The sequence below is a fragment of the Erpetoichthys calabaricus genome, chromosome 15 (genome assembly GCF_900747795.2).
Source record: "Erpetoichthys calabaricus chromosome 15, fErpCal1.3, whole genome shotgun sequence".
NCBI lineage: Eukaryota > Metazoa > Chordata > Cladistia > Polypteriformes > Polypteridae > Erpetoichthys > Erpetoichthys calabaricus.
This window is the reverse complement of record NC_041408.2, coordinates 53,318,203-53,339,878: the sequence shown is the minus strand read 5'-3', so window position 1 is coordinate 53,339,878 and position 21,676 is coordinate 53,318,203. Positions and strand designations below refer to the sequence as shown.

The following is a 21,676-nucleotide window of genomic DNA, read 5'->3' as shown; positions in this document are numbered from 1 at the left end:
ATTTCCTTGGAAAGGAACAAAATCTACGATATATATTGCAGATTAACAGGCCATAAAATTAAATAAAGTCTGAGATTGGCAAGAACTTTCTAATTAGGCAATTGGGTTGGAAAGAGAACCTACAGTTACTGCAGCCTGCATCAACCATGGGACGACCGACACGTTACGCAGCAAGGCTGTGAAGTTGCAGTTGTCTCAGCGATGAACAAGCAATCCTCAACAGATGCGTCGGCTGTGTTTTGGCATACAGCACAGTTGTGGAGGGTCTCAGAGGGTCTCAACAATCTCAAAATATATTGATATATACAGGGTGAGCCAAAATGAAGTACCACATTTCTGAAGGTCTTTGCATGAGGTAGAGGCAGCCGAGTGGGTTGGGGTGGGGGTCCTTTGATAGGCGATCCCTTGTAGTTTTCACTCTGCAGCATCCGTCGTCCGGTGCGCACAGTGCTTTCACTGTTCTTCAAAAACAATGACTCCATCATCACTATGCAACATGCCTTCCAAATGAACTTCATCAATCCTCCTAATGGTGATGTCCAAAATCAGAAAACAATTCTTCAGTGGGTGGCTAAATTTAGACAGACAGGTTGAACATTGAACAGAAAATCTCCAGGCTGTCCTCGGACTGTACGAACGCCTGAAAACATCCAAGCTGTAAGGACATCGGTTTTGCAGTCTCCTAGACGTTCAGCATGCAAACATGCTTCTGTCTTAGGCATGTCCAAGATGTCTTTGAGGAGGATTTTGCATGAGGACCTTAATTTCCATCCATATAAAATGATGGTAGTGCAGAACCTCACTGAGAGAGACTGGGAGAGCCGGAGAGAGTTGTGCGTGAACATTCTGCAAACTGTTCATCAAGATGCCATCGTCCAGTACAGTGTTGAGGCACATTTACATCTGAGTGGTTGTGTAAATAAGCAAAACTTTAACTTTTGGGCTGAAACTAACCCTCGTGAACTTCATCAGAGATGATCAGAGTGATCATGTTACAGTTTGGTGCACCATTGCAGAATTTGGCATTGTAGGCCCTTACTTTTTTGACCGTCACCTTCACTTCACAATGTTACATTGAAATGCTAGAGAACTTTTTTTGGCCCCAACTGGAAGAAATGGATGTAGTGGATCTAACTCCGTGCGATTTCTTCTTGTGGGGCTGTCTCATGTCGAAGGTGTACACACACCGACCTCAAAACCTTGAAGCCCTCAAAGACGTAATTTGCCATGAAATCACCGCAATTGCCCTTGAAATGGCTGAATGAGTCATGCAAGAGTTCAGAAATCATCTCGGAGTGTATCGCTAATGATGGCCACCACCTTTGAAGACATCATTTTTAAAACACAATGAAAAATAAATCTATTTTGTATTCCCTTTCTTGTGTCATAATGAAATTTATTTTATCTTGTAGTATTTATGTAGAATAAGCGTTTGAAATGTGGTACTTCTTTTTGGCACACCCTGTATATAAATTGACCTCTGGATGAGTATCGGCCAGTTTGGACCAAGTCATAATACTGGAACTACTTTGGTTATAGTAGCTAAGCTTTCTGTTAATGTTGATGCAAGTAATTTAGTACTTTTTATTGTACTAGGCATGAGCACAGCATTTGATGATACTGATCCCAGCATTCTTATTAACTACCATAGACAGTGGATGGGCCTTAATGGAAGTGCCTTGAGTTGTTTTGTTTTTTTCTCCCTTAACAGGATAAAATTCTTTGTCAGTTGTGGTGTTACTACATCAGATATTGGTGATGTCATGTATGGTATGCTTCAGATGTCTGTTTTGGATCCCTTATTATTGTCTATCTGTATGTTCCCAAAAGGTCTGATCATTTCAAAACAAAGTGATTTATTGCTGCTATGCACACAGAACAGATTTACTTATCAACAGTTGAATTTAGCTACTGACCCATGCCTCAAGACCTACATTAGAATGCAAGAACATTTTTGACTTGAAAATGAACACATTCGATAAAACTAATGCTTTTGTTTTTACATTTGTATCAATGCCCCAAAGACAGAATTTTAAACACCTAAAAGAAGTACAGTGTTTTTTAAATTTATAAATAAAAGAAAATCACTTAACATTAGTTTCTTATATATACTATGATTGCAAAAAATAACTTGAATGATGCTAAAGGTATCCTTTAAATTAAATGATTAACCATATATTTGTCCTTCGCACACTGTAAAGTAGTACAATATATGGCTTATCTTTTAATCTGTTTACTTATGTTTACTTATTGTATTTTACTTTATTAATTTGATGCTTTTGTTTAAACAAACAAAAACAATATAACAGCCTAATTATTACCTAAAAAAGTCTTTTATATGCATTTTGACACCACTTTGCATTAAAAGATGATGACTGATTTGCCTTCCCTTGTGAGTGGAATTTACTTAATCACAGAGTGATTGTTTCTCCTTATTTCATATGTAAGCTTCATTATAAGGAGCTTTCTCACACTGTTTGCTTCTCGTTATGTTGGACATACTGTATAAAGAAAGAAATTTCTTAAAATTACAACCCTTTGAATATTACTTTAGCTAATAATCATCAAGATATTTAACAGAGTTATTTTTATGCACAGTCGTTTGAGTTTGAAGCTCGGTGCTCTTTCTCTTTTGTTGTTAAAACATAAGGTGTTCAACTATCATGGTATATTAAGCTATTAAGAGATACTTCTGCTAGAAGTAGTAATTTATAGCTAATAGACAATTATGTTTTTATATTTATTTTATATTAATTAAAGATTCCAATTAAGCCATGCACCTTGTACAAAAGCTTGATACAGATAAGTAGAAATTTATTTATACTACTTGGTCTTGATGATGACATGAAGTCATTGCTTTCAGAATTTCCTGAAGTTAAAAAATGGAAAGTCAAAAGCAAGACATGATTTGAACAGTAAAATTAAGTGATGCTAAAATAAAAATGGAATAGGCTTCAGCCTATTAATAGGATAGTTAAAATCTATCAGAATTGTTGACAGTAAAGAAAATGTTGATCAATGCGACTGTTTGTATAAATTTATAAATATTTATGTTCATATACTTAGTAGAGCCCCGATTAACCAAGGTTCCGCATTATCCAAGGCAAACCTGGAAATGTAGTGTGCTGTTCTTACAGTCCATAAAAGTGTTGCTGTGAATACTATACTGAGTGTGTACTATACCTTTAACCTTGACTGTACCAAGCGAGCGATTGAGGAGCTGATGACTGTGGGAATGTGGGTGTGACTTGCACACCCCTTCCCAACTGCCACCCCAAAAATATTGTCAGTGTTTTCACCAGCGTTTACTGTGTACATATGCTCTACTGTTTTATTTGCTTAGGATTTTTGTGTTTATGCAGAAAAAGTGTTCTCTGTGATGAACTATTGCCCTGCCCTTCTGTAGTTTCTTTGCCCCGTAGAGGTTTTTCAATTCTGACAATTTCAGTGGGACTACAGATGTTTCATCTGGTTGAGGGTGGAGATTTTCTCTTTCTGTGCAGCATGCATCCAAAGCATAAAGGACTGTCTCCACATGGACTTAGCAATGATTAATAATGTATAAAACATTGTCATGTTTAAATTGCAAAATTGTATTCTTTTCCCAGGCTGATCACCATGTTAATCTTACCCAGGCTAATTCATAATGTTGCTTTTGAAATTACAAGGAAATACAAAGAAATTATACATTGATATATCTAACAGTCTGGAATTCTAAAAGAAAAAAAAAGTAAAAAATGCAAATCTCAAATCAGTAAAGACTCCAAGTTTAAATCAAATGCTAATAGTTTGGCCTACTATCAGTTAATTGTGGCTTGCTGGTTAACTTGCTCCATACTAGTTAGTGAGTCTTCATTTTTTGCAGTTTGTCTCAGAAGTTCGATTCAGTTCAGATAGGTTGTTTGAACAATCTTCAGTATGGTTTTTCTCTATCACCATACAAAAGGTTATGAGGATGGATGTTTTTGTTAAATAATAAGTCAGATTGTCTTTTTTTTAAATGAATTTCTGTATTAAAAGAAGTTAGTACAACTTCTGCAGGGATCACATGTACAAATGAACATTGTTATGCATTGAATCACATATTATATTTATACATTTTAATTGTATAAGTGGTTGAATTAAACAAAATGACAAAATAAAACACTAGAGGTAAGCAAACCTTTACATTATTAAATATAGTTCTCAAGTTAATGATAGTACAAATATATTCTTCATAAAGTGCAGGTTATTAACTATTCTTTGCCTATACCCCAGGGTCAGTCCCAGTGATTTGTTAACTTCATTAAATTTATATGGTGCTTTTCTTATTTATTGTATTCTATAACCATTAAGTTCAGTTAGCAAAATTTAATGAATTGCATATTCATTTCTAGAGTTTTTCAGAATCCTACAAATTAAAAAATGAGGCAAGAGTGCATGTATAAGGAAATGGTAAAGAGATTTTGTGTCTTAGGGGTAGTAGCTTTGTAACCCAGCCACAGGGGATGCACAAACCAGTGTGTTTCTTCGTGCCGGTCCCAAGCCCGAATAAATGGGGAGGGCTACGTCAGGAAGGGCATTCGGTGTAAAATTTTGCCAAATCAATATGCGGACAAATGATCCGCTGTGGCGACTCCTAATGGGAGCAGCCGAAAGAACAAGAAGGGTAGTGGTTTTGTGATGAACATATATGTTCACTGTGTGTGATACAGTGAGCCCATCTCTTTAAAAATATTACCCACAGTGATATGTGGTTGAAACTAATTAATTAATTGATGAAAACAGGAGGGAAGGACAGGAAGTATCTGCCTCTTGTGCTATGTTTTGTTGGCTGTAACATTTTATTGTTTCAGGAGAGGTGAATACCTGCTGTTGAATCTGTTTAAGTAGCGGAGCATTAAGAATCATTTTGGCAGATGAGGCACACCTGTATGCACAATTAATCCGTAGTACACTTGTTAAAAAAAGGGAAAAAAAAAGTTTCCTTCTGAAAAGTATATACAAATACATTATATTGGTATTTGCCAAAACCAACAGAAGTTTTATTTATGCTGTAATGTGGATTTTTGGACATCTCCAACATTCCTAATATACAAAGCAAGCAATTGACTGAGATATACTATTAATTTTCTCCTTAAACTTTTTAAGTCATCCAACAGGTTCTTCTTTTATTCGACCCAAAAAAGCCAGCTTTGGGGTTGATTTCCTAACAGCTGTGAAAAAGCGCTATGAAATTCAAGAGGCCTCTGAAGTTACTGAAGAAATGAAGATAAGCAATACATCCGTGGAGCTCGTGAATGGAGCTGAAAGGTAACTTTTTTTTTTTTTTTTTTTTTTTTTTTTTTAAATCATTGGCACAAAAATGTGTTTTTGTGTGTGTTTTCAGCCGTGACCATCATGGGTTATTACAGTGTAATGTCCAGTTGGGTACCAGTACTTCTTGCATTTGTCCACATATTGTCCATAAATACTGAAATTCAGTGCCATATGTTCAGTATTGTAATGCATGGTTAAGGAAGTGAATAATGCTTTGTGTGGTTCTGTCACCAATTATGCTTTTAACTATTAATGACTACTTCTGAATTCTAGAAATGCTATTCTTGATTAAGGCTTAATGATAATAGCTTGAGTCTGAACTGACTCGTTTGTTTTACAATCTTAAAAAAGTTAGTTAATGAAGATTAACACTAGATTCACTGGAGCCTATGAAAAAAGTCGTAATGCCGGGCCACCATAAATACCTTCACAACTCTTCATCAGTGTCTTTGTTTTGCAAATGTGTCAATCAACACAATCAGCCTGCTATCCCATTCCCTCCACTGACGAAGCTGAAGTTCTCCCAGCTCAAGTCTGTTTATATGGGTGTGAGGTGTTACACAAATGATGGTGAATCAAGTAATGTCATTTGAACATTGTTTTTTTTTTTCCCCCCAATCTTACCCCATCTCCTCATTACGGTGCATGGTACTGGGCATGCAGACAGACTACTTCTTTTTGGGCGCATACACTGTCATGTGGCACTGCCAGATCTAAATACTAGCGTGGAGAATTGCATACGTACTGAAGTGACTTTAACTGCAGGTGGAAGTTCCCATCCCAGTTTATGGTGCCAAGCAGAGTTGTATTGCAGTGCAGCAGTTTATTAGCCAACGAAAGCGACATGAAGAAGTTGTTTGTTACGGTTCTGCCATTGTCCAGAAACAGCTTTATGACCACAGTCTTGAAAAATCTTTTTCCCATGGGATGACTGGGATCTTTTCCTTAATTATAGAATGGCATTGCACATGTACATACAAATCTGTTGTTTTCTTATATTTTCTGCACGGGTCTCTTTGTTGTCCAGAGTGCAAATGCGGCATGATAGTCTGATAGTGGTCACTGTATCTTTGATTGCTGGTACAACAAGTAGTTCTGACCAGGCATCAACCACAGGACCAACTGTGGCCATTGCTGCACTTATGAAAAGAATGGAGATAAACGTCATCAACTCAGAGAGGGAGAGGCAAGTTCGCTGTACCAAGTGAATGTGACCGAGAGAATAAAACTGAATAAAAAAAACAAAACACTAACTTTTACAAGTAACAAAAATTTACAATGGCTGTTTCAGACTTAAATCAAATGTTTGTTTTTATTATATAATAGTAATAATAATAACAGCTCACTACTCAAAATGAAAAATGCAGGGATAGCAACATGTACATTGAATAATTTACTTTTCTTTGGTGATATTCTCGAATAAATGTGCACTGGTTTTGTTATACCTTTTGTGAAAGTTTTTATTTGATATTTGAACTTCAATCTTAACACATACATTTCATGTCAACATTTTATCAATTATTACTATAACGTTAAAAAAGTTTGTGTTTTAGTTATGTGTTCAACATTTCTTACCTCGTATTTCCTAAAAACAATTGTGCTGCTTCTGAAAAGTGAGTCGAGCTGGTATACTTGAATACCGTTTATAACTGATTTACACAGTTAAAGCATATGTAACCACACTACCAGAGCATTTTTAGAAAGTGAAATTAAAATGTGTGGTATAATATTTCACAACTTAGAAATAGCAGCAGTTAATTGTTAAATAGTAAAATATTCCACTTTTTAACACATTTTTGTTGAAACGACAGTTTTAATGCAACACCTGGCATCCATATACTCCCTTCTTAATTTTAAACACTTCTGTCATGCCATTTCTGAATATTTGCTTGCTTGAGATTAATAGATTTAGCTCCTGCAGTTGTTTCTTATTGTTTGTACAACACATTTCTGGAATTCACTTAGCAGCTCTTCTCTGGATTTTCTGTATAACTGTCAAACCAAGCTTATAATGTGGAGACCAAAATGTTTACAGTCTTCACATAAATTATAACGCAACACTTAGTTTTTTTGTTGGCTCCTGCTTTCTATCCTTTTCCCAAATTTTATAGAGCATAAGGTGCTTGCTAATCAGCCTTCATTTTTTGTCATCTGCAAATTAACATTTTTAATCTCAATATATGAATTGAAAGTGGGGACTACCCAAAACTGACTTCTTAGAGCACAACTTTTACTCTTGACTAATACTGAAACATTCTTTGTACCATAATCTCATCCTTCTGCTTCCAGTGACCCCAGTTGCTGTGTCTTGTAGTTTGAAGCCTACTATACCATTAGGTACCTTATCAAAAGTTTTTAAAACTTAAGATTAATCATTTTGAATGTTTTGCTATAATTCTGTGCTTTATTACTTTCTCAAAACGCCTACTCTATATTGGAGAAAAATGGACCTCCTCATCTATTGACAAAAAATAAAATGACATATTCTGGATTACCTGTCTTGGACACTTACTGACTGATACAATGTAAATGGTTCATCTGTCTACTTTATTGTTTTTATTTCTCCTTTACAAGGATAAAGTGGCCACTTATGGTCTTGAGGTAGGATAATTAACATTTGGGCCATTAGCTGTTGGTATGGGGTGTTGAGTCGAGATGTAATATCTTAAGCATAATAGAAAAATATGAATTACCTTGCAGAGGAGGGGATGCTGGTGCACGCATGTTGCTGCCGCTCTTCCCTGTTAACAACACTTTTCATTAAAATTTGCGTTAAACTTTTTGCAATTGTTCACTTTATTTTTATTGTATGTATATTAAGCACCTTGAGCATGGGAAAGGCGCTATATAAAAAATGTAGTATTATTATTATTATTATTATATGCTAAAAGTCAAAAACAACGCTTAATCCCAAACAGAAGAGTGAGATTGATTGCATAAACAGAGCTGGCCAGAGAAAAATAAGACACTCAAATAAATATTTTGCCAAAAGTGCTTTTTTTTGACCAGGTATAAAGAATCTTTTTACATTTGGTGGGCAAAAAGCATTTCCTGTATTGAAGGTGGAATGAGAAATTAAATCTTTGTATGCTTAGTGCAGTACAGCAGAAGCATCCCATTATTTTGAGTATAGCATGAGAGATGAAACACAAAGAACCTCTGTCCCAAATGTATCTTACTAACAGCATCCACAAAAATTAAATTTACTTTGCGAGCATTAGGCACAAAAGATGAGAAAAAATATATTTCTTCTTAGTTCTCCTTGTCTGTCAGATGCGAGGGCGTTGGTGATTACCAGCTGTTGTTGCTAAAAAGGCCTTAGAGGAAACTGGTTACTTGAATTAGGATGAAGACCTTTTTATGTTGATCTCTATATCTTTAAAGCACGCTTTTTCTGTTTGTTTGGTTGTTCTTTATGTACAGCTTTGGTTTTAAAGCCACAAATTTGATGTTTGGCACTTAAATGCTTTAGACCATAAGTCAGGTTTTTGTTATAATTTCAGCGTTGGAACAAGTGCTAGAAATTCTGCAGTGTGATTAATGAACAGAGAAACGGTGCCATACAGCCTGCAGTAGAGTATAACAGTGAGGATACTTGTGCTTTCAACTATTGGTATTTCTCTCATGAATGATTTGGCATCAATGCATGAAACTCTGTAATCAGACCTTTTATATGAGCTTATGGTTTAGTTGGAAATATGCACAGAACAAAACATTTTAATAAAGGTGCAATTTGGACAAAAATGGTAAAAGGAACAATAAATGTAGTGTATCCTTGGAGTAACAAACTTTGGAAAACCGCAACAATAAATAAAGTGCACACATGCATATAAATTAAACAAATTTCAAAAAATATAGCTAATATAAGTACCTGTCAGTCAGAGCAAGCCTAGCAGATCAAAGCAAGCTTGAAAAGGGAAAAAAAAAAAAAAAACGTGATCAAATCAGTTCAAACCACAAACAGGGACAGAGATTGGAATAGCAGTGCCACGTGCTGAGCCAATAAATGTAACAAATTAAATCGGACCCTGTAATCTTGTGGCGCCAAAGTAATGTATGCCAGTAGGGTTGTCCACTCTCCAGGTACTATTCAGACACTGGAGGAGCAATTTATTGTGTTTATGTATTTCAACTAAATTATACCTGCGTACAGTTCAGATGGAAAACAAATGAAAGTGCCAGGTGTAATACTGGGTGATAGGTTTTGCAATAGCCTTGGAAATCAATGAGAAAAGATTCGATTCAGAAGCAGGATAGCAATTATTTTGGTTACTAAAAAAAATCTTTGTTATGTTACAGAGTTTGGTAGCAATTTGTGATTAACAATAACAGGTCAGCAAAAGCCACATCCATTATCATTTTCAACATATTATGTTAAATGTAGGATCCCCATCATTTTCAAGGGGGATCACTGTCCTCACGAGTTTTCAAACCACACAGCTCCCTCTTTTAGAGACAAACACCTGTTACAAGCTGAGTCAGTACACAAAATTAAAAGTTATGAAACAATATGAAAGTGGCAAAGCGGGGAATGTTCTTGCACATGACTTTGGCTAATCCTACTCTGTGATCAGGACACTTTTGAGCAACAAGGAGGTTCAATTAAATTTCAGTTAATTATAATTATATCATATACTGCACATCATATCTGACCTCCTCCATATAATTGAGATACGCTCATATTGACTCGTGTTTTTCAGTGCTAGAACATAACCTGTATGCAAGTTGATTGATACCTGTACTCATAATATTATCATTATGGTCAGTCAATAAAGTTCTGTGCATGGCTAATACAGTTCTTTGATGTCACGCTTGCCTTGCAAACCATCATGGGACACTGGGAAAGCAATATTTTCCAATGAAAGCTGCACAGCGACTTTCTAGGTAAACATTCAGTGACAAAGTTTAATGGTGAATACAACATATTTGGTGTGAAAACTTCGTTGACAAATTTTGCCGATCAACACTGCTGATATGTTTAGATAAATCAGCTTTTTGGTCATTTTAAATTATGTAGTCAAGTATTTAACAGTTTGTGGCTTTTGGCCTGGCATAAGCCTTAAGCTTTAACATTTCTTATTTTTCCTAAATTTAAAAAATATATACTCAATCATGGTATTCAGTGTGTGTTTACAAAAATAAGGTACTGAAATCACCTTGTACTGAGTCTAAATCACAGCACGCAAAACCTGTAATCTGCATAAATCGTGAGATTGAACTGAATTTGTAAATGTATATTAATTGGACCTTTCATTGTTACATTCCTTTATTAGCCTATGTAATGTTTTCTCCTGTTTCTAAAATACTTCTAAAATCGTTCTTTCTACAGACAGTTATACAATCTTACGGAAGTTTCATTGAGAGGATATGAAGTAAGCAGTGGTGGGAAAGTCAATGATATACAGCAGACGGTGCCAAGTATCCTTCCTGATTTTTTCTTTTCTTTTTTTCCCCCTTCTCTGTACAGATGTCGATTTTCTTTATATTATGGTGAATTTCTCAGGTTTGTTGTCCTGTATTGCCTTACATTGTAATTATAGATGTAATATTGCTGGATTTGTCTGAAAATTTGTTGGCTTCATGGAGAAATGTTGCCGACATAACATGTCAGCTCGAAAAACTGAAAGTGCTTATTATCAGGTAATCTTTTATCATCTTCTGGCTTGTAATATGCTGTGGTTTTACTTAGGTTTTCAAATTGTAGTAGTTCTGATGAAATTCTTTTCAATCCCAAACTTGTTCATAATTATTCAATGTATACAACAGTCAAAATAAATATCTGCACTACATAACACTTCATAATAATCATCTGTTTTCTTGCATGGACTTGAATACACAATAATTCTGCACCTTTGCACAATTAGTGCAGAATGTATATATACAGAATGAACAGAATCACCTATTTCACGTTTTGTCTACCAAATCAAATTCACATACAACTTTGTGTGTACTTCTTAAAATGTTACTTTTTTTTTAATCAATAAGGATTAATCAGTAAGCATCAGCTCCCAGGCAGGAGCAAACCATCTGCAAAATATCTGTCCAATTACAGCTCAAACTCATCTTTACTGGGCCAGTTCAACCGCCAGTTAATATAACCTGGGCAGACACGACGAAACTGCCTGTGTGAGGGTCTGATCATACTGTACTGTGCTGCTTAAATAATCCCAAAACAGAATAGTTTAAATATATTTATTATTAGGCAGTGTGGTGGTAACACGGCTGCTTTATGGATGAACTCTCCTGAGTACAGCTACTACACTTGCAATAGGGACATTGTATATGTTCACACCATGTCCGCGCGGACACCTTCCCCATTGGTGTGCTGGTTAGTGTTGTTTTGCCTTGAAATGTCCCATTACTCGACTAAAAATCATATGGTTGATTACACAACTGTCTCATGACCTTTCAGCATGTTTCTAATTTCTAAAGTATAGCAAGCTCAGTCCATTTTGATAGTTGGTTAACATGCTGCCTGACGGTGCCAAAAGATGTATGAATGTTTTGCACTTATGGAGAGTTCAGCCACAGTTGCAGCCCACCTGTTTCCATTCTGTCATGGTATGACAAACATGAGACGCTGGACAGATGAGACTTTCTTCAATTTGTATAGTTCAAAACAACTGTTTTTTTTCAGTGTGGTTGCATTTTATGCATTGTACTTGCAGCAGAGCACCCATTGGCTGTCCATCCCTGTGACGTAAGACAAAATTAGATTTGATTATGTCGAAAGTCATCGGGTCAGGCTCCTGCATTTATTGAGTTGCCAAGGATGTCACATTATGTGACGGAAGGATTCATGGATGCATGCAGTGACTTTGTAAGGTTATGGAAATGAAGCCTGTACTGAAAATTACAGGAAAAACAGTGTAAAGTGTCATGGCTAACACCTGCTTTAGCAGATACAGTATAAGACACAAAACATATATTAGAATATTACTTTAATTTGATTAATACATGACAGTATTGGTCTAAATTCATATTTCTCTTTAATTCTACTTGTCAATTTTCAGGATTAGCCTTTTCAAATACAAGAACACTCACTCGGTTAACCTAACATACATGAGTTTAGAATGTGCGAGTGATCTGGAGAAAATCCATAGCAATGCAAGGAAACTGTGCAGGTGATGGAAATACAACCCCATCACCCTGCAGGTCTGACAGTAGAAGTATCAACAGTGCGCCTGGCTAAACAAAAGGAGACCTCTTCAAATGTTTGGTTATATATAGCGATATTGTTTAATGTGTGAAAATCAATGGTTGATAACCACTGCTAAGACGAGAAACTAGAGATAAATTGAAATCAGGTATTCATTCTACACATGCAGCTAATGTTCAGTCAATTATGAATGGAGACAGTCGTACAACATCATACTAGCCAATGGAATGCAGCCGTGTGCCAGGCTGTTATTGGGTATGACATAACATAACGGAGTCTAAAAAGAAGGAAATTGAAATGCGTATGGTTATATAGGGTAAATAGGGTGAAACAACTATTTGTATTAATATCTTTTTTTACTTAATACATCATTGATTTAATGAGTGCAATATTAATTGTACTGGTATTTATATTTAGTATTTTATAGTTGTTAATGTCATTTTCCCCAGTATCCTTTATAAGCCTATTTCTTTAACTTCATATACATCTTATTTCCTTTCCTTTTGTATCGTATGCATTTTTGACAGGAATTATAAGCAGAAGGAAAGCAAAAAATTAAATTTGTAGCCTCAAAAGGCAATACATTTGGCCAATATTTGGTGTGTGTCATTCTTCTCTTTTTCAGTCAGAACAAACTGGCCATTCCTGAGAATCCCTCTTCACTTGCTCAAGCTTTTGCCAATTTGAGAGAAATGGCACTTAGCAAAGCTTCAATTACTTGGTCCAATGTAAGAAACATATTAAATGATTACACTCTCCTTCTGAATAAAGTTAAATGTGATTTTTAATAATACTTAAATGTATAGCTGGGTGCTGGTAATGGCTTGGAACTTTTTATTATGTTTTGTATACTATAAGCTGCTCCAAAGAACAAAATTTGTAAAACCTGCCTTTCATGTGGACGGTGAATTATTAATTGATTCTGAAGTTCTAGTGAGCAGGTCTAGGGGGCACTGATCCTGTTTCTGATCTCCGCAGGTTTTACAGTGCGCACCCATGTGGCCTGTCCTTGAAGAGTTGTATCTCTCGGATAACGAAATCTGTACTTTACAAAAGTAAGTTCAAAAGATATAGAATTAGACTGAGAGAAAAACACTGAAATGAAATTTGACATTTTCCTTTACATTTTTCACATTAACAATGCTCTTTCTGCTTATTTTGTACTTTTTTTTGTATTACTTTGTGCAATCCAAAGATATTTTATGTCTTTTCTTATAGACCCATAAATGTTTTGCAGTCCCTGAAGCTGCTTGATCTTGGTAACAACCGCTTGTCAGATGGGGGTGACCTTTTGGAAATTGCATTTCTTCCCAGGTATGATGTTATATTCAGGGCATGTAGTTTTTGTTTTAGTTTTAGTTAGTTGTCTTTTTAGAAGCACGGATTGAAATTCACTGGTGACAAAGTCTCTTGATATATTTTCACTTTCGTGTTGAATAGTAAATCCACCAAAATGCCAAATCATCCACTTGGCAGAGGTATCTTCTCCACTGAGCCCCCACACGTCTTTTTTTATTCTTCACCATTCACACTTTCGTCATGTCCATTTGTTTAGGAGCCACGAATTAGAAGTGGTTTTGCAATTTTTTTTGTTCTATATTTTGCCTTCTGACATCCTTGAATTATAAGTATGAAATTGAAAAACACTGATGGCTGATATTTGGCACAAAAATAAAACGGGAAATCCTTTTTTTTTTTTTTTTTTTTTTTTGTCGTCATTGCTTGTTAAAGGATTTCTACAGGTGCAGGTGGCACATAACAATGTTAAAACTCAAAGTGGGTTAAAGAGGAAGAGAAACCTTTCCTGGGCAACAGAAGTGAATTTCTACACATCGGTGTGTGGGAAGGTAGATGCCACTAGAGAATGGGAAAACTGCATGTATAACACCAGAGGGCAAGAGTGGCTTAAGGTTAACAGCAGCTCAGAAAACTTCCAACATTTGGGAAGGAGGCCAGCACTTTACATCAGGTCCACAAAATCAAGGAACACAGACTCTGACTGGGCTGGGGTTGCTTATTTAAGACCAGCAGCCCAGAGAAACCCCTCTTTGAGCGGCTAAATTGGGCTCCAGGTGCTGCAGGAGTTCTAGCTGAGGGTCTTAGTGTCCAAAGAAGACTGTAAAATTAACTTGAAAACTACCTTCACTAGTCTAGTGGACGGACAGAGGTGATCACTGATTGGGAGTGTTAAGCAAAAACTAGAGAAGTAACAGGTGGGCATGACTGATTTTGTCTTCTCTATTTTTCTTCGATACTTTGAGCTCAAGAGGAAATTGGTCTGCTTACAGTTGTGGTATGTGTGAAAAGACACCGGGGTGTTAGAGTACAGGTAATTTCTTGCTGGGAGGCTCAGTGCTATTTCACAATAAATTGTCTGCAGTTCCACTACCTGTCGGTCGGCCTGTAAAGTGTAAATGTGTATCGTGTTTAGTGCACGGTAACTTGCCTGCAATACCAATAAGATGTCATTAGTGAACAAATATTCCACTTTTAGTATCACCATGGTAATGTCCATATATTTTACTCAAATGTCATATTTTCTTTGACATGTCACTTTTGTAATGGATTTGAAAGCTGCAGTAAGCAAATGCGAGATGTACTTAACTGTGGTTTGCTGTGGGCTGTTAATTAGCTGATATCTTTAAATATTGTTATAGCATCACACCAGTGTTTTGAAGATGTTCAGTTGCATGAATAACCCTTCAATTACTTGCAGAGTTTATAATGTTCAGGCTGACTCTATGACAGAGCACACTCCTCATATAAAACTTTTGATTTACTATTTGGGAAGCTGAACAAAACATTACTTTTGTATTTGTTTCTGTGCAACAACCTTGTGTGACTAGGCATTTGCAGCAGTTCTACACACTGCATTAAAGTGATACACAAAGGGCACTGCCAATGTCTTTTTTTATAAATGGACTCCAGTGTTAATTATACAGTTATTTTTACAGCAAAAGCAATATTTAACTGAGCATCTATATTCTTTCACTAATATACATGACAAAATCTTATCACATGCAAGGGCAAATGTTGTCATGGATTTTGTGTTACTCCTCTCCTCACTAATGCATGTTGTGTCTGTTCATTGAGGTGACGATGTGGTCCCTTTCCACATTCCCTAATGACCACTTCAAGTTCTGGCTTTGTCACTGCCCAGTTTAATTCACACATCTGCCCAGACTACGTGAAAGCTACATTATGATCATTTGTAGCATTGTTAGGTCAGTTTTTGTTCTGTGCTCATATGATTTATATGTAACATGAAAAAAAAATTACATTTCCACATACAAAACCAGCCTTGCAATAAATCATATTTCTAGTTTGAAAGAAATCTATGCAACCCATCTTCCATCCTAGTTGTGTTTGTTAGAGGGTTCAGAAGACTTGCAGTTATTTTAAAATTTGCAGGTTTGAGTATAAAGACCGACTCCACCAACCCTCACCAAATGAAACCAATCTGGTTATAATTTGGAGGTCTGCAGAGTTTATACACTGTCCAAATCTGTATCTGAATTTTCATTTATTTTTTAAATTTTTTTACAGTAACACTATAACATGCTTGTTGGCTACATGATTTAAGCCTGACCCAGATCAAGCGTTAACTGAATACTATTGCACATGAAGCACGGTCCACGAGCCGGATCAACCAACCTTAATCCCCTCCCATCTGTCATCTGTACATACAGTGCATCCGGAAAGTATTCACAGCGCATCACTTTTTCCACATTTTGTTATGTTACAGCCTTATTCCAAAATGGATTAAATTCATTTTTTTCCTCAGAATTCTACACACAACACCCCATAATGACAACGTGAAAAAAGTTTACTTGAGATTTTTTGCAAATTTATTAAAAATAAAAAAAACTGAGAAATCCCATGTACATAAGTATTCACAGCCTTTGCTCAATACTTTGTCGATGCACCTTTGGCAGCAATTACAGCCTCAAGTCTTTTTGAATATGATGCCACAAGCTTGGCACACCTATCCTTGGCCAGTTTCGCCCATTCCTATTTGCAGCACCTCTCAAGCTTCATCAGGTTGGATGGGAAGCTTTGGTACACAGCCATTTTAAGATCTCTCCAGAGATGTTCAATCAGATTCAAGTCTGGGCTCTGGCTGGGCCACTCAAGGACATTCACAGAGTTGTCCTGAAGCCACTCCTTTGATATCTTGGCTGTGTGCTTAGGGTCGTTGTCCGGCTGAAAGATGAACCGTCGCCCCAGTCTGAGGTCAAGAGCGCTCTGGAGCAGGTTTTCATCCAGGATGTCTCTGTACGTTGTTGCAGTCATCTTTCCCTTTATCCTGACTAGTCTCCCAGTTCCTGCCGCTGAAAAACATCCCCACAGCATGATGCTGCCACCACCATGCTTCACTGTAGGGATGGTGTTGGCCTGGTGATGAGCGGTGCCTGGTTTCCTCCATACGTGACGCCTGGCATTCACACCAAAGAGATCAATCTTTGTCTCATCAGACCAGAGGATTTTCTTTCTCATGGTCTGAGAATCCTTCAGGTGCCTTTTGGCAAACTCCAGGCGGGCTGCCATGTGCCTTTTACTAAGGAGTGGCTTCCGTCTGGCCACTCTGCCATACAGGCCTGATTGGTGGATTGCTGCAGAGATGGTTGTCCTTCTGGAAGGTTCCCCTCTCTCAACAGAGGACCTCTGGAGCTCTGACAGAGTGACCATCGGGTTCTTGGTCACCTCCCTGACTAAGGCCCTTCTCAACCCCGATCGTGCAGTTTAGATGGTCGGCCAGCTCTAGGAAGAGTCCTGGTGGTTTCGAATTTCTTCCATTTACGGATGATGGAGGCCAGTGTGCTGATTGGGACCTTCAAAGCAGCAGAAATTTTTCTGTAACCTTCCCCAGATTTGTGCCTCGAGTCAATCCTGTCTCAGAGGTCTACAGACAATTCCTTTGACTTCATGCTTGGTTTGTGCTCTGACATGAACTGTCAACTGTGGGACCTTTATATAGACAGGTGTGTGCCTTTCCAAATCATGTCCAGTCAACTGAATTTACCACAGATGGACTCCAATTAAGCTGCAGAAACATCTCAAGGATGATCAGGGGAAACAGGATGCACTTGAGCTCAATTTTGAGCTTCATGGCAAAGGCTGTGAATACTTATGTACATGTAATTTCTCAGTTTTTTTATTTTTAATAAATTTGCAAAAATCTCAAGTAAACTTTTTTCACGTTGTCATTATGGGGTGTTGTGTGTAGAATTCTGAGGAAAAAAATGAATTTAATCCATTTTGGAATAAGGCTGTAACATAACAAAATATGGAAAAAGTGATGCGCTGTGAATACTTTCCGGATGCACTGTACAACCAAGCCAGAGCTGGAATTTTCTTTTTTTTTTTTTATTGTAAATTATTCTTAATGTACTACAAAAATGATGCAAAGCTATTCTCTTGTATAAATTACAAGACACACACACATAAGCAAAATAACAATCAATAAACCTAATAAGGAAATGGCACTGTTCACCATGACTGCAGCTAGTAACTTCTCCCATTTATTGCACATGTCAACACAATCCATTTTAAAGGGAAGCTCCGGTAAATTAGGGTGCTTATTCTGAAGGCCACATTCTAATACAGTGCTGAAGTATTTGTACCAGGGGCCGTCTTCTTTTACCATTGGTCTGAATTACCCGAAAAGTTGGAGGTGAGCCTCTCTTCTATGTGATGTGTTGGGGGGGGGGTCTCCACAGATATTGAGGTCTTCCAGCACAGGCTCCGATTGCAAGCGAATAGCTTCAGATGATGATAATCCCGGCCACAGGAGGTGACATGAAATCCTTTTAAATGCAGCAAGCTGTCCCCCCTTCCTTTGTGTCTCCTGTATGTTGAAATTCTAAAGTCATTTCGACCCTTATTTCAGTGACATATTTTCTTAAAGGCACAGATTGTGGTTAAAAAATATGCACTCTTGAAATTGTATGGATGGATAATGTTATCATTAGACTAAACCAGGGGTGGGCAAATTCAGTCCTGGAGGGCCGCAGTGGCTGCAGGTTTTTGTTTCAACCCAGCTGTTTAATTAAAAACCAATCCTTGTCAATTATTTAATTGCATGGCTTGCTAGTGCTTTAACTCTGCCATGTCGGGTCATTCTCATATCCTAGATTTATTTTCCTTTCTAAGGATATCATCCAAATGATTTGAAGTTTAAAACAGATGAGTAATTCTCAGTGCTTCACTTTTTTCTCTTCACTTTCCTTCCAAGTATTTAATTAAACCAAATAGTGCATGATAAATACACACAGGTGTAAATGAAAACAAGCTAAATGGAGAACTGCTGGTCTCTTTTGTCATTTGCATGGTATTGCTAATTAGGAGCAATTAAAAACCAAGAATACAGCTGTTTAAGACTAAAATAAGCAATAAGGGTTCAAAATCTTAACAAGCGAGACAACTAAAGTGAAGCTGAAGTGTTACTTGAGCAATGAGTGCTTCTTATTAAGCAACTGGGTTGGAGCAAAAACCTGCTGCCACTGCGGCCCTCCAGGACTGAATTTGCCCACCCCTGAACTAAACCTTAAGAAACCTCCAACTTAAAGTTATTAGCCTCCGACTACCATGACAAGGTATTATAATAAAAACTTGGCATTGATAATCTTGTGACATGGCGTGCACAGCAGCAAATTTCTGCATGCATTTAAAAATGTATGATTTCTGTTAGCAGCAAGGAATGAATAATAAGATGTAGCAAAATGTGTAACTAACACCATAGTAAGTTATAAAATTAAGATAAATTGTTTAACTTGTTTGCAATTTATATTTATTAGTTGTTGATTTGGACATAAAATATACAGTATCTGGAGCATACACTTTCTTCTTTTAGTTAGGTTTTGCAGCATTTTAAAATTTAATGAAAATTCTGGAATAAGAGCAGTCTTTAACTATCATAACGGGTGTCTCAGTACAAAACTAGATGAATCATTATGGTGTATCATTACAAAGAAACCAACGTGCCCGTAATACAGTATATGATGGGGGCAGCAGTTAGTGGGACAGTGGTTTGTGTTGCTGCCACCTGATGGATCCAGCATTGAGACTCGAAGTCCATGCCTTGTGTGTGTTTCATTTCCACTCCCTCCGTGTGTGTGTGTGTGTGTGTGTGTGTTACTTACTGATTCCAAGTGGGCCCTTTGTAAGTAAGCCTGCCTTGCGTTGGACCATTACCCTGTCCAGGGCTGGCTTGCTTCTAGTCTTGCCCCCCATTTATACAAGTACGTGGTCCTTTCTGGTCTGGTTACTGACGCACCCTGTTTTGATTTGAAACGTGACTGTCTCAGAGTACCAACGGAGTACACACACTGCATGTCATTGATTCGGATACAGTAATATTCTGAATGCTGCGTTCAACTGTTGTATTCCATTTCTGTGTTCTCCACCAGACAAGAACGTGTAGCATAAAGCAGTCAGACCCCAAGTGGCACTGAGGCCAGGAGGAGAGTGTTAGCTGATAAAAGGCTGTCAAACACCAACACATTTTTGGAATAGTGCTCATGGGGTTGTAGTGCTTTGAGAGTTTTCATTTACTGCTGTCTTTTTGGGGTTTAATTCTTCCCATTCAAATGTAAGAATTACCTCTAATTCTTGATGTGTCACCCCCTTTTACCTTCACACAAACAACACTACCACATTAAACTGATACAATTTGAAAGACTTAGTTAAATACTGTCTAAATTACAGCACACTCCATAGTGATTGGGACAAAGACATTTTTCTTGATTTGTCCTTATACTCCACAGTTTTGAATTTGTAATCCACAAGTTCCCATCTGATTAAAGTGCATATTCTCAGATTTAGAGCACCTTTTATTGACATTTAGTCAGGGATTTTTGGGATTGCTCTGGAGATTTTAATCCTTCATTTGTGCAGGAATAAGAGAGCTTTTGGCATCTTGTCTTGTATGTAAACATTTGATCACCTTTGGAATCTGTTGTTGCTCTTTTTCAACATGACAACCTGGGTTTTTCAAATAAAAGTAAAAGGAGCCATTATGATGCAGAACAACAAGAGTGAAACAATAAGTAAGGGACATCAGTCAGACTTTAGGATTACCAAAAATCATTTGTGGGGAACATTATTAAGAAGAACGAACACACTGGTGAGCTCAGTAATCACAAAGGGACTGGTAGGCTGAGGAAGACCTCCACTGCTGATGACAGAGGAATCCTCGCTATGCTAAAGAAAAATCCCCAAACGCCTGTCTGACAGATCATACACAGTCTTCAGGGGGCCGACGTGTGTGTGTCAGAGATGACTATCAGCAGAAGACTTCATGAACAGAAACACACAGGCCACACTGCAAGATGAAAACCACAAAAACAGGATGGCCAGATTACAGTTTGTGAAAAAGGACTTCAAAGAGCCTGCAGAATTCTGGGAAAAGGTCTTGTGGACAGACGAGACAAAGATGAACCTGATCTGAGTGATGGCAGGCAAGAGCAGAGTGTGGAGACCGAAAGGAACTGCCCAGGATCTAAAGCAGATCACCTCATCTGTTAAACATGGTGGTTTGGGGTGTTATGGGCCTGTATGGCTGCCTTCCTGGCACACTTCTCTTCATTGATGATGCGGCTGATGATGGCAGTAGGAATCACATCAGCTCAAGATTTAGCAAATGTCTCCAAACTTGTTGGACAACACTACAGCAATCCCAAGCATATCTGCTGAAGCAGCAAAGAAGTTTTTGAAAGATTAAAACTGGAACATTTCTTCATTGTTTGTCTTTTTAAATTGTTATAGAAATATTCAGTGCTTCTCAAGTACATATAAAAACTAAATAGTTTTCTTTGTCATTGAAATGTGTAAACCTTTGTGCATCCATCACATGCTAACAAACAACTATGAAGAACATTGGGTGCCTGTCAACGACACTTCTTTAGATCTGTTCAGATCTGCCCATTCTGCTCATACTTGATCTCGAGGATACACTCTCAAAATTTTAAATAAATGTTTTTGTTGGCCAACTGTCTCTGCCACAGACGCACAGTCTCTTTATATACAAGGAGTGGCAACTGCCTGAAAAATCACTGACTAAATGATTCACAGCAAATCAAATAACAGTAAGCCATCACGTTACAGTGGTACGTGGGAAAATAAATTCAAATACAATAAGAGCAGGCACTGTACATGTCATGGGACACCCTTCATTACAGCCCCTGGTTTCTACTCTAATTAAAGCCGCACAATTAGATA

The 21,676-nt window shown here is 37.2% G+C and overlaps 1 protein-coding gene across 1 annotated transcript in view; it reads left to right on the top strand.

Annotated features, from left to right (window-relative positions):
- The window catches only part of tbce (tubulin folding cofactor E), a 43,731-nt gene that overhangs the window by 11,237 nt on the left and 10,818 nt on the right, over positions 1-21,676 (top strand). Inside the window, exons 4-9 of the mRNA XM_028820868.2 lie at positions 5,131-5,292; positions 10,628-10,716; positions 10,839-10,938; positions 13,083-13,185; positions 13,436-13,512; positions 13,676-13,771. Coding sequence (XP_028676701.1) covers positions 5,131-5,292; positions 10,628-10,716; positions 10,839-10,938; positions 13,083-13,185; positions 13,436-13,512; positions 13,676-13,771 — 627 coding nt within the window. The remainder of the gene's footprint in view (positions 1-5,130; positions 5,293-10,627; positions 10,717-10,838; positions 10,939-13,082; positions 13,186-13,435; positions 13,513-13,675; positions 13,772-21,676) is intronic.